General features: G+C 39.4%; 1 protein-coding gene across 1 annotated transcript in view; it reads left to right on the top strand.

Moving 5' to 3' along the window:
• Positions 1-14,066, top strand: part of VPS26C (VPS26 endosomal protein sorting factor C) — a 77,710-nt gene that overhangs the window by 24,954 nt on the left and 38,690 nt on the right. Inside the window, exon 2 of the mRNA XM_049874838.1 lies at positions 12,582-12,725. Coding sequence (XP_049730795.1) covers positions 12,582-12,725 — 144 coding nt within the window. The remainder of the gene's footprint in view (positions 1-12,581; positions 12,726-14,066) is intronic.

Here is a 14,066-nt window from a genome sequence, read left to right as displayed (position 1 = left end):
TTTTCTACCCAACTCAGTGACTTTATGATTTTTTTTTCTCGTTAATTAACGACTTAGTGCATGTGATTCCCTGCTGGTAGATAGAAGGGCAACTCACTGGTGGTGTACAAGATCTCTAGACCAAATGTGATGTGAGAATCCAAGGCTTTAAGGGTATTACTGAAATTTTAGGAAGGATGGACTTGTTGAAGTACACAGAGGACTCTTGGGAACATTTATGGCCTGCCATGGCCTATCATGGTGCCACCCCATCAGAGGAAGGATAATGGAGAGAAAAAGGCTGAGGCATTTAACTAAAAGGCTTTTACTTCTCTGGCAGTTGCATTCAAGTGAAAAGTAAGGGACGCTCCAAAAATAAGTGATTTTTTAGCATGAAATCTTTAGGAAGGTAACTATGCCCTTGAATTACCAAAACATGAGGAGATTAGAACCTTGTGCATTTATGTCTAGAGACTATCCATTCTGAGATTTCATCTTATTTAAAAATTGATTTTTTAATGGGCAAAGGAAATGAACAGACACTTCACCAAAGAAGACATTCAAGCGGCCTACGGACACATGAGGAAATGCTCACGATCTCTAGCCATTAGACAAATGGCAAATCAAAACCACAATAAGATACCATCTTAACCCTGGCATTACTGGCATGAATAAAAAAAAACAGAAAATAACAAATGTTGGAGAGGCTGTGGGGAGGTTGGAACTCTTATGCACTGCTGGTGAAAATGCGAAAGGGTACAACCATTTTGGAAAACGATGTGGTACTTCCTTAAAAAGCTAGAAATAGAAATACCACATGATCCAACAATCCCACTCCTAGGAATATATCCTAGAGAAATAAGAGCTGTCATACGAATAGACATATGCACACCCGTGTTCATTGCAGCATTGTTCACAGTAGCAAAAAAATGGAAACAACCTAGATATCCATCCACAGATGAACGGATAAACAAACTATGCTACATACACACGGTGGAGTACTACACAGTGATAAAGAACAATGATGAATCTGGGCAGCATCACACAACATGGATGAATCTGGAGGGCATTATGCTGAGTGAAATAAGTTAATCACAAAAGGACAAATACTGTATGAGACCACCACTATAAAAAGTCATGAAAGGGTTTACACACACACAAAAAAACAATCTTTGAAGGCTACGAGACGGGAGGAGTGGGGATGGAAAAGCACTAAATAGACAATAGTTAAGTGGTAACTTTGGTGAAGAGTAAGACAGTACACAATACTGGGGAAGCCAGCCCAACTTGTCCGAAGCAACGTCATGGAAGCTCCATAGACACATCCAAACTCCCTGAGGGACCGAAATTACTGGGCTGAGGACTGTGGGGACCATGGTCTTGGGGAACATCTAGCTCAACTGGCATAACAGTTTATAAAGAAAATGTTCTACATTCTGCTTTGGTAAGTAGTGTCTGGGACCTTAAAAACTTGTGAACGAGCATCTAAGATACTTCACTGGTCTCACTCCATCTGGAACAAGGGAAAATGAAGAAAATCAAAGATACAAGGGAAAGATTAGTCCAAAGGACAAATGGACCACAGCTACCACAGCCTCCACCAGACTGAGTCCAGCACAACTAGATGGTGCCCAGCTACCACCACCAACTGCTCTGACTGGGATCACAATAGAGGGTCCTGGACAGAGCTGGAGAAAAATGTTGAACAAAATTCTAACTCATACACACAGAAAAGACCAGACTCTGGTCTGACAGAGACTGGAGAACTCCTGAGAGTGTGGCCCCCAGATACCCTTTTAGCTCAGTAATGAAGTCACCCCTGAGGTTCACCCTTCAGCCAAAGATTAGACAGGCCCATAAAACAAAACAAGACTAAAGGGGCACACCAGGCCAGGGGCAAGGATTAGAAGGCAGGAGAGGGGACAGGAAAGCTAGCAATAGAGAACCCAGGGTGGAGAAGACTAGAGTGTTGACATGTCGTGGGGTTGGTAACCAATGTCAGAGAACAATATGTGTACTAATTGTTCCATGAGAAACTAGTTTGTTCTGTAAACCTTCATCTAAAGTACAATACAATACATAAAAAAAGAAAATTGATTTTTTATCTTAGTAGGTAATCAGTTCACATGGTTCAACACTTAATAGTTTAATGTGGATCCCATCTACCCCTACCTCTGTAGCCAACCTGTCCAATTTATTGTGATTCCTTTCAAAGATATTTTGTGCAGATACAAATAAATATGTACAACTGTTCTTTTTCTACCCCTCTTCCACAAGTGGTGCGATACGCAACCTTAAAAAACGAAAACAAAACACGTAGTCTCTTTATGTACGAATATGAATGATCTCCCAGAAATATTGTTTAAAAAAAGTCACCAGCTTCCTATTGTTGAAACTTAGGTTGTTTACAATCTTTTTTTATTACAAATGATGTTGCAGGGAATGACTGTTCATAAGTCATTTCACATGTACAAACATATCTGAGGAAAATTCCTCCAAGTGGGATTGCCGAGTACCTGAGCTGGTAAAGTGTTTTTGGTATTACCAAACGGCCCTTAGGAGTTTGTAGTATTTTAGACTCTCCCCAGCAGTGCATAAGAGCACCTGCCACTCTCCCCATCCTTACCAGCACTGTGGTCAAACTTTCTGACTTTGTTAAGCTGGTAGGTGGAAAGTCACTCGTAGGGTAGTTTTAATTATTTTTTAAATTAAATTATCTTGATACTTAGCATTTTTTCTTAGGTTTAGGAACAGTTTGTATTTTCCCTTTGTAAACTCTTTGTTCGTATCATTTGCCCATTTTTTAATTTTTCTGTTGTGTTTTCCATTGATTTTTTTTAGGGAGTTCTTAAAATGTTTGGGGAGTCAGCCCTTTGCCTGTTATTTTAAGTTGCATATACTCCCCTAAATCATTTTCATCAAACAGAAATTCTTTATATTTAGTCGTATTTATTCAGAGTTTTGAGTCGTTCTTAGACTTTCCCGACTCTGAAATGATAAAAATCATTCTCTTGTTTCTTTTAAAACTTTTAGTATTCTAGGTTTTACATTTAAATTTTTGATTGATTTAGAATTTTTCACATACAGAAATTTATGGTATGGCTCCAACTTAATTTTTTTCCAGTCATCTAACCAGGTGTCCCAGTGTCATTTATTGAGTATATTCTATCTTTTCTCTATGGATTTAAAATGCCACCTTTATCATATATTAAATTTCCATACTGTTTGGGTCTCCTTTACTTTCCATTCTCTTCTGTTGATATTTCAGCCCGTACGTTTCACCTGTGCCACACTTTGTAAATTATGGTAACATTATAATTTCCCATAGGGCTAGTTGCCCCTCATTTCTATTCTTTTTGGAATTGCGTATTTATTATTCCATATGAACTTTAGAATCAGCTTGTCCAGCCTGTCCCACCCCCACCACACCCCCCCAAAAAAAAGAAACGTTTCCCTACGTCAGGGAAAGTAGATAAATACTGAGGATATTAAATCTTCCTACCCAAACACATGGTATGGTTTTCCGTTTGTTCACGTTTTCTTTTGTACCCTTCAGGCATGTTTCAGGTTTTCTACAAATTGGAGCTTTAGACCTTTACTGTTAAATTGATTTAGAAGTATTTTAGCTTAGTTGCTCTTGTAAATAGAGTCTTTTCTTCCAGTGTATCTTCTCACTGATTGTTGTTTTATACATGACACCTGTTGATTTCTGTATATTAATTTTGACACTGCTACCTCCCTTTCTGGAATTTTCTTGATAGTTTTTCAGAGGATTGTCTTGGATTTTTTTTTCTAATGTGCAGTCATAGTCATCTGCACATAATTATCATTTTACCTCCTCTTTTCCAATTTTCATACTTATTTTATACTTATTTTTTTCTCTAGTTTCATTGAATTAACTAGTTCTTACAGTATAGTGGGAGCCCTGGTGGCACAGTGGTTAAGAGCTCAGGCTGCTAACCAAAAGGTCATCAGTTCAAATCCAGTAGCCCCTCCTTGGAAACCCTACGGGGCAGTTCTACTCTGTCCCATAGGGTTGATTTGAGTTGAAATCGGCTCGACGGCAATGCGTCTGGTTTTTACAGTACAGTAATGGTGATAGTGGACATCTTGTTTTATTCCTGATTTAAATGGAATGTACTGTATCCCATTTTTCCATTAAGCTTGATACTGACTTTTAAGTAAGATATATTTTGTTGTGTTAAGGTAATATCTATTTTTATTTTACTAAGAATGTTATCAGGAATGAATATTAAATTTATCCATTAAAGGTATTTATCACGTACCTTTCAGCATCTATGGAGATGATTATATTGTTTTTCTCTTGAGAACTGTTAATGTAGTGAGTTGTAATATAGTGAATGAGTATATAGTAATGTTAATAATTTTATTCAGTATTAAACTATCTTTATATACCTGGCTAAATCCTACTTGTTTATGGTATAAAATTTCTTTAAGTCATTATCGGGTTGTATTTCATAATATTTAGCACCTTTGCATTGGTATTTGTAAGTGAGAATGATCTATAAGCTTTCTGTATTTATTTTTTAATTTTACTACATTTTAGGTAAAAGTTTACAGTGCAGATTAGTTTCTCAATTAACGTATACACAAATTGTTTTGGGTTATTGGCTGCAATCCCCTGCAGTGTGTTAGCAGTGTCGTTCCCCCCTCCTTCCCCTTCTCTGTGTCCACTCGTCCAGGTTTCCTGTCCCTTCCTGCCTTTTTGTCTCTGCTTTTGGGCAGGTGTTACCCATTTGGTCTCATATACTTTATAGTTTATTTTGCTTGTGTGTGTGTGTGTGCAGTTTTTGTCTGACTTTGGTATCAAGGTTGCTTTATAAAAAATGTTCCTTCTTTTTGTACATCCTGGAATAGCTTAATATTGGAATTTTCTGTTCTTTACACATTTGGGAATGATCACTTGTGAAACTCTTGGCCCGGTGCTTTTTTGGAGGCCTTATTTATAACTTTTCCATTTCTTCTTTGGTGGTTGATTTGCTTAGATTTTATATCTCCTTTGGAGTACCTTGGGTTAAATTATGTTTTCCTAGAAAAATAATCTGCTTTATCAGTTTTTCAAATTTACTTATAAACAGTTGAACAATATATTCTCTTATTATTCTTTTAACTGTCTCTGGTTATTTCCCCCTTATTTTGGGGATTTTTCCTCTCTTTTTTCTCTTGATCTAGAAGATCTAGTTAGTAATTTGCTTTCCTCTTCTTTTTTTCCTAAAGAAATAGCTTTTGAACTTACTAGTTTTCTTTGTGGGTTAATATAGTCAATTTTTGTGAATATGCCATGGACATTGGAAAGAGTGTATTTTCAGTTTTCAGAGTGTAGGGTTCAGTATATGCCAATTAGTTATCCTTACTGACAGTAATTTAAGTCTTCTGTGTCTTTCTTCCTTTTTGTCTACTTTATCTGCATGATCAGAGAGAATTGAATTAACGTCTCAAAAAAAATTTTTTTTTTATATAACTGAGGTGTTTTACTCCGTTTTTCCTTGAACTCCCTGTAATTTTTGTTTTTGAGGGTTGATGCTATGTTATTTGATTCATGGATTATAATACCTCATGTCTTCACTGTGTTACACCCTTTAGAATTGTAAAGTACCCTTCTTTGTCTTGTTTAACACTTCATTCTTTGAATTCAACCTTGTCTGATATTAAGATTACAGTCTATGATTTATTTCTTTGCATTTGCTTCATATTCATTGCTTATCCTTTCTTCTTCAACCTTTCCAAATCTGCCCCCCCTCCACACCTGCCGTTTTTAGGTGCCCCTCTTTCATGCAGTAAAAGATTGGGTTTTGCTTTGTGATGCAATCTGAATGTCTGCTTTTAATAGGCATTACTTTCACCCATTTATTGATATGACATATGTTTGGCATTAATTCTTCATTGCTGCTTTGTTGAGTTTTAAAAATATTTTTCACCCTGCAGTTTATTTTCCTTGTTTATGTTGTTTGTATGATTTATATCTGTTTTAGATGTTATTGATTAATTCCCTACTATACTTTTTTAATGAACAATGATGAAATTAGTGTATTTTTCCTTTCCTTCTCCCCTTCTTCTACCACCTGATCTTAGTAATTTATAAATATCTTTTTTGGCATTTACCTTTGTTAAGTTTATTGGTACTATATTATCTGATTTTTTAACTGTAAGTCAGCACTTGCCAGTATAACTTTCTATTGACGATGTGATGATGGGAATGTTGTTTATCTGCACTATCCAGTATGATAGCCACTAGCCGTAATGTGGGTACTAAGTATTTGAAATGTGATTAGTGTAACTAAGGACCTGAATTTTAAGTTTTATTCAGTATTAACTATTATAAATTTAAATTTAAATAGCCACATATGTTTAGTGGCTACCTTATTGGAAAGCACAGTTTCCATGATACCTTTTGAACTCCACTTGTCAAAGATAAGGAAACTGTGTAGACGATACTACCTCCCATGTTCTTGTGCTTCCGCTCCCCCAACTTTGTTGTTGTTAATGGCTACCAGTTCACCTCCTGAGTCACGGTGACCCCATGCGTAATGGAATCACACCTTCATGATCCGTAGGGTTTTAACTGACTGATTTTCAGAAGCAGATCACCAGGCCTTTCTTCCTAGTCTGTCTTGGTCTGGAAGCTCCACTGAATGCCGTTCGGCATCGTAGCAACACACAAACCTCCGGTGACAGATGGGTGGTGGTTGTGCTTTAGACGCATCGGCTCGGAATTGAACCCTGGTCTCCTGCATGGAAGGAAAGAATTCTGCCACTGAGCCGCCGCTGATCCCTGCACGCCCACCTGATGTTTTTTAAATAATTTCCGTGCTGTCGGGACTTAATACTTTGCATTCTGTTTTCACCACAATCAGCACATGTCTTTTAGTCTTATCTTTATAGTTAAATAGATGCAACCCTCATAAGTGGCTCTTTTAACATAGTTTTTCTAGCCATCTCCTGGATGATTAAAGATGACTATCTAGTAAATTCCTGAAGAAGGAATTTTACATAGCGTCCTTGGTGTTTTTTTTTTTTTTAACATGTTTTAAGCTGTTTGCTTCTTTAATATTTGAATGACTATTTGGATGTGTATGAGATTCTAGGGTCACACGTTTTCTTGAACATTTTTGTGGTTATTGCCCTGGTGTCACTTTGGATTATATTTGGCTGTGGAGAAATCCGATTTTTCCCTCTTATAAGTGACTTATTTTTTTCGCCTAACTGCCTGAAGGATTCTTTTATTTTTGAAGTAAAATAATTTTACTGGAGTCTGTCCTCTCGTTGACTGTTGTTACTTTATTTGCCCTTTCACTAGTGTTGAATTATATCAGTAAGTATTTGTTCTGTTACGCTATTTCAGTTTTCTTCTTTGGGAACTACATTGTGCCTGTGTTGGATATTCCTCACTTGGCCTTCATACTTATCCTTTTCTCTGTGATTCTTTTCAATTCTTTTTTGAATTCTCTACTTTGTTTGAATTTTCTCACTTCTGTCCTGGAGGTATTTTGTGCCCTTTCCAAATTCACCTCTTTTCCTGAAATTTTTTTTTCTTTCACTTCTTTTCTGAGCTCTTCTTATGTTTTTCTGCCTTCTGTTGCCTCACCATTTCATCCCTGAGCTCTTATAGGCTTCTGTTGTGTTTGCCCTTTATAGAGGCAATTGTTTCATTACATTTAAAAAATTTATGGGTCACAATTTTCATCTGCTTGGTGGCACCGTTTTTTCTGGTGAATGATCATTTATTCATTCAGTAAATAACTCACTGAGTGCTTACTGTTGTCAGTCACTCTACCCAAGTGAAGTTTACATCCCAGTGGGTGGGGGATAGACAATCAGTAAAACAAATACGTAGATGTGTAGTATTTTAGAGGGTGATTAGTGCTACAGAGGAAAAGTAAAGGAGGGGAAGAATGAGTGTGTGTTGGGAGGGGCGACTGTAGTTTTAAATAGGGTGGTCAGGGAAGTCCTCACAGAATGGTGTTGTGTGAGCAATGACCTGATGGAGATGAGGGAGCCAGGCTTGTGGCTGTGTGAGGGAAGAGCTTCCAGGCAGAGAGAGGCGCAGGTGCAAATGCCCTGCGGCTGGAATGTGCCAGCCTGTTAAAGGAACAGCAAGGAGGCCAGTGAGGTGGGAGCCCAGTGAGTGAGGGGAGACAGGTTAAGGGAGGGAGCAGACCCCCTTTTGTAGGCCACCGTAATGACCTGGGCTTTTACCCTGAATGAGATGGAGAGCGGGGTGGGGTTCTTTCAAGTTGAAGAGTGACTTGATCTTTTGTGTATCCACCACCTGCCATTTGGGTTTTTCTTTTCTTTCTCTTTAATTTTTTAATCTCCTCTGCTGTCATATGTTCCTCTGCTTGTTCTATGTAAGGTCTCGTTCTTACAGGTGATGAGTTTATTCCTAAATCAGGCTGGCCGAGAGTTTTCTAATGGCCTGAGGTTTTCTGTGTGAGTTTCTTGAATGTCTCTTCAGCTGTCGAGCTGCATTGATTTTCACAGTGCAGAGGAGCCCATTGCCTCCACTGCCCAAAAGGACTGCTTCCTCCAAACAGCATATTTGTGCCCTCCCTCATTCGCCTCCTCTGTTCCTTAGAACCTGACCAGCTCCAGCAGAGCTTCAGTGGCCAGCCAGTGCAGCAGCCCCCGTGTACCACACCTTCCAGAAGCTTTTTGCTCGCCCTTTCTGAACTCCACAGCCATGTGGCCTTCTTCCAGTTTTTTGCTGCAGGCACCCCTGTTGGGTCGTCGCTTCTTTTGGCAGCTCTTCGACCTCTCTCGTGGTATTCACTGTCTCCTTGCTTCACCAAAAATGAAGTCGGTGGTTTCGTTCCTTGCCCTTTGGGATGATTTCCAGGAAGCAGAGGCGGAATGCTGACTTGACGCCATCGTCTTCAAACCCAGAATCCCAATTGTGGTTTTGGTATTTTATTCCAGAGAACAAAAAAAGAGAAAAAAACCTAGAGTAGGCAAATGCAGAGAGACAGAATGTAGATTAGAGGTTACCAGGGGCTGAGAAAAGGGGAGAATGGAGAGAAACTGCTTAATGGGCACAGAGTTTCTGTTTGGGGTGATGAAAAAGCTTTGGAAACAAATGGTGGTGATAGTTGCACAAGATTGTGGATCGAATTAATGCCACGGAATTGTACACTTACAAGTAGTTACAGTGGAAACGTATATATATTTTACCATAGTAAAATTTTTAAAAGAGAGAGAGATAAAGTATGGGTTTCATAGTGGCCTTTTACGTTTTGAGAAGACCAGGTTGGGAAATGTAGTCTTTTTTTATCACCCTTTGGACAAATGTGAAAGTCCCTGGGTGGTGCAAATGGTGAACACACTCGTCTGCTAACCAAAAAGTTGGAGGTTCAAGTCTACCCAGAGGCACTTCAGAAGAAAGATCCGACAATCTACTTCTGAAAAATCAGCTGTTGAAAACTGTATGGCGCACAGTTCTGCTCTGACACACATGAGGTTGCCACAAGTCAGAATCAACTTGAAGGCAACAGGTACTGGTGGACAAGTGTGGTAGTGGTTTCCGCTGGGAAAGCAGGCATGACTGAGAAGACCAAAGTGTGACCGGTGGCTTCTTTCTTTCTTTGTTTCTAGTCTTCTCTCTTGGGTTGTGGTTGTAGATGAGCTATGTTGGGCCTTTTTCTTAGACTTAGCTCCCCCAGGGCAGGGGCTTGAACTTGCATATAGCAGGCTCTGTGTAGTACGGTTGCTGTGAACACATCACCTCATTCACTCAGAGGGAAGATTTCCGTGATGCTGGTGGGATCTGAGGGGTCTTTGCTGCTGACTTTGTTGAATAGCGCAATTGCAAACCCATGAGAGGGCGAGATCTGCCATCTGAAGTGTTGGGGCCCATCACCCCTGTGTCTTCTACTTGCATACAAGTGAGGGGTCTACATCTCTTATCTGTGTCTGAATCTTTTTCAGGTCAAGGCCCTCCTTGATGATATGACAAAAGCTTTGGCTCCTCTCCTTAAAACAATAGCTTACGTGCGTATGATTTTTTGTAGATTGTTTCTGAGTCCGTTGCCATCCTGAAGGCCATCCTGAGATGACAAACCCCTTTTTGCTACATGGGTTGTGGGGTGGGGGGAGTTGGCACCATCCAGAGTCATAAACCTTATTTGCTCCTTGTTGAGATTCAAGACAAAAGTCTGAGGGGAAAATTTCCAGCAAGGTCTTGGGTTTTCCTTAATTTCTGTTCTTCAACTGTATTCTGCCCTCCTTTATCAGAATTTTTTTACTTTTTCACTGCCTTGGGTCTTAACTCTTTGCTGAAACATCTTCGGTTTCTAAAATCCTTGACTTCTCGGGCGACACTTGTTCTAATCTGTATCCTCCTTATATTGGTAGGAATTGAATTTTGTTGTTGGGTGCTGTCAGGGCGGCTCCAACTCATAGTGACCTCATGTATAACAAAACAGAATGTTGCTCGGTTCTGTACCATCCTCACAATTGTTGGTACGTTTGAGCCCGTTGTTGAAGCCAGTGTGTCAGTCCATCTTGTTGAGGGCCTTCCTCTTTTTCACTGACCCTGTACTTTTTCAAGCATGATGTCCTTCTCCAGGAACTGGTCCCTCCTGATAACATGTCCAAAGTAAGCGAGACAAATTGAATAAAACTGCGTATGTATACAACTCTGTGTGTGTCTCTGTGTGTGCCTAATTTATCTATAAGTATCTTATTAATTTTGTATTACTATATTGTTTCTTAATCAAATCAAAGAATGACAAAAAGAGTCCTTCGGGACATAAAATATTTGCTTATTTCCCAGATACTTCACTGCTTTTTCTTTCTTATGCCACAGGGATTAAATAAGGAAGAGTTTCTATTAAATGCCATGATTATAATACACCAGTTAGTGGTCAGTGTAGATCCTGTGCCCATGAGATTAACTGAAAGTGTTAAAATTAAACAGGAACCCAGCTATCCTCCAGCACTATTATTTAATTGATAACATTCATGAAATTATTTTGTCTCATTTTATTGTTGGGAAATACTAGTCAAGTGCATTAAAAAAAATGTACTAGTGAACTTAAATGTTTTCGAATTAGATTTCAATTTTATTTACATTATACAAAAACAATAGATTATTTCAGAGGAATTTTCATTTAAATTTGTTTAGGAGGTTTATGTGTTCTTAGGAACAAAATGAGTTCTACTTGAATTCTGCTTGAAATGGAGTCAATTGTATTTGTTTTAATCGAGACTTCTGTGCTTTGGGGTGGGCGCTGGGGAACAAAGACAGAATGCTTAGCACATTTAAAATCCATGTGCTCGAGATGATTCTGATTCATGGCGACTTCATGTATGTAGAGTGGAACTGTGATCCATAGAGTTTTCAGTGGCTGATTTTTTAGAATTGTCAAAACAGTTCTACTGAGGTACCCCTGGGTGGATTCGAACCTCCAGCCTTTCAGTTAGCAGCTAAGCGCATTAACCATTTGCCCCACCCGGGGACTCCTTAGCACGTGTGGGGACGTAGACTTATTTCTGCTCCCAACATTCCACATAATTAAGAACTTGACTGTTTTTTTTACTGGATGGTGACAGGAAGTAAGAGATGAGCAGTTTGAATACTAATGGGACAGAATTTTTTTTATGTTTTGATCTGCAGGCCATTGTTGTTGGCTTTGGTTTTCGTTTATCGTCAACCATTTTTTGCCATCATATTACATATGACGAGAGTTGTGTTACATCCCTGAAGGTCATGTTAGAAACATATTGTTGTGTGTTTATTGTGGGTTCTCTTTCTGCTTTGGTTGATGCTATTTAATCCCCTGAACTTCCTTTTCCACTTAAACCCCCGTAACAAATTGAAACTCTCATGTTCTGTGGCGACAGGAAGAAACTGCTGTGCAGTAAAGAATGTAGTTAATGTGCATATTCTGTTACTCGCTCATTATCTGCAGATAAATGAATAGAAGAGCTGTTGTGAAGTCCTTAAGTGATTTATGAACCAGGAACTCCAGGCTGGAATGACCCCTGATGTGACCCAGAACACGAGGGGCTGGGAAGGGCTTAGGGGAAAGTGGAGTGTTGCCTGCGTGTGTTTAGTATTGAGGTTTTCTGGGCAACAGGGACACCAGGCTGACTGTCAGCTGTGTTACCTCACTCAGAAATTTTAAGTTGTGTGGTCATTTCAGTCAGCGTAGTTGAAAAAGAGCCCAAGGGCAAGAGCTCTGTCATGTTGTGCCTCTTCTGAAGCAGTCATTGTCTGTATCGTGTGTGAGGTAGTTCAGAACCTGTGTTTGCCCAGACCCTTCTCTTTGCCCTTTTAAAATCAATATTTGTTGGGGTTCTACCAGTCCATGAAGGAAGATGTGTCTGAAAGGCAGGTAGGATGAGATTTGTTGCACCCTCCTCCGGGATGCTTCCCTGTGAGCATGCACAGCCCTGCGTTGTCGGTGGGCCCCTGGCCTTCTCCATCTTGGTGCTCTGGAGTCTGTTCTGTAATAACTACTAGTACTCAATGAGACTCTGAGTTTTTGAACGAATTGATTGTTAAGTGGACTTACTTTTGCTCATAAATGAGGTGAATGAAAGTGGTACATTAATTTAATTGGTGGCTGTCTTCTGTCTTCTAGGAAATACTCTCCGGTGTGGTGGCCATAACTAGTAAGGATTCAGTCCAGCATCAGGGAGTATCTCTGACAATGGAAGGAACTGTAAATCTCCAGCTCAGTGCCAAAAGTGTGGGTGTGTTTGAAGCTTTTTATAATTCCGTTAAGGTAAGAATGCTTAGATTTTAGATGTTTCATTTGCTATTCAAACATCTATGGTGGTTTTATATGCTGTCTGTCTTTATTGTTGTAATCTATCATTAATGTAATCTATTTTGCTGAAGATCATTCAAAAACAGTTGCAACAGTACATCAACAGGGAACTGCCAGAAATTCAAGCTGAATTCAGAAGAAGACGTGGAACGAGGGATATCATTGCTGATGTCAGATGAATCTTGGCTAAAAGCAGAGAATACCAGAAGGATGTTTATCTGTGTTTTATTAACTATGCAAAGGCATTCAACTGTGTGGATCATAACAAATTATGGATAATGTTGGGAAGAATGGGAATTCCAGAACACTTAATTGTGCTCATGAGGGACCTGTATGTAGACAATTGTTTGAGCAGAACAAGGGGATACTGTGTGGTTTAAAGTCAGGAAAGGTGTATGTCAGGGTTGTATCCTTTGATCATACTTACTCAATCTGTATGCTAAGCAAATAACCCAAGAAGCTGGACTGTATGAGGAAAAAGGGCATCAGGATTGGAGGAAGACTCCTTAACAACCTGCAACATGCAGGTGACACAACCTTGCTTGCTGAAAGCAAAGAAGACTTAAAACACTTACTGATGAAGATCAAAGACTACAGCCTTCAGTGTGGATTACACCTCACCATAAAACAAAAACCCTAACAACTAGACCAGTAAGCAGCAAAATGATAAACAGAGAAAATATCGAAGTTGTCAAGGATTTCATCTTACTAGGATCCACAGTCACCCATGGAAGCAGCAGTCAAGAAATCAGACAACACATCGCACTGGTGTTGAAAAGTGTTGAAAAGCAAAGATGTCACTTGAGGACTAAGGTCCACCTGACCCAAGCCATGGTGTTTTCAGTTGTCTTATATACGTGCAAAACCTGGACGATGAATAATGAAGACTGAAGAAGAATTGGTGCCTTTGCATTATGGTGTTGGCGAAGAATGTTAAATATACCATGGACTGCCGGAAGAATTAACAAATCTATCTTGGAAAAAGTATAGCCAGAATGTTCCTTAGAAGCAAGGATGGTGAGACTTCATTTCACATACCTCGGACATGCTATCAGGAGGGACCAGTCCCTGGAGAAGGACTATCATGCTTGGTGAAGTAGAAGGTCAGAGAAAAAGAGGAAGACCCTCAACAGCATGGTTTGATAAATTGACTGCAACAGTGGGCTCGGGTATAATGAAAATTATGAGGATGGAGTAGGACCAGGTAGTATTTCGTTCTGTCGTACATAGGGTCATTATAAGTCAGAACTGACTGGACAGCACCCAACAACCTCATTATTCTGCAAAGAGTGGTGA

The sequence above is a fragment of the Elephas maximus genome, chromosome 2 (genome assembly GCF_024166365.1).
Source record: "Elephas maximus indicus isolate mEleMax1 chromosome 2, mEleMax1 primary haplotype, whole genome shotgun sequence".
NCBI lineage: Eukaryota > Metazoa > Chordata > Mammalia > Proboscidea > Elephantidae > Elephas > Elephas maximus.
This window is presented reverse-complemented; position numbering and strand designations above follow the sequence as displayed.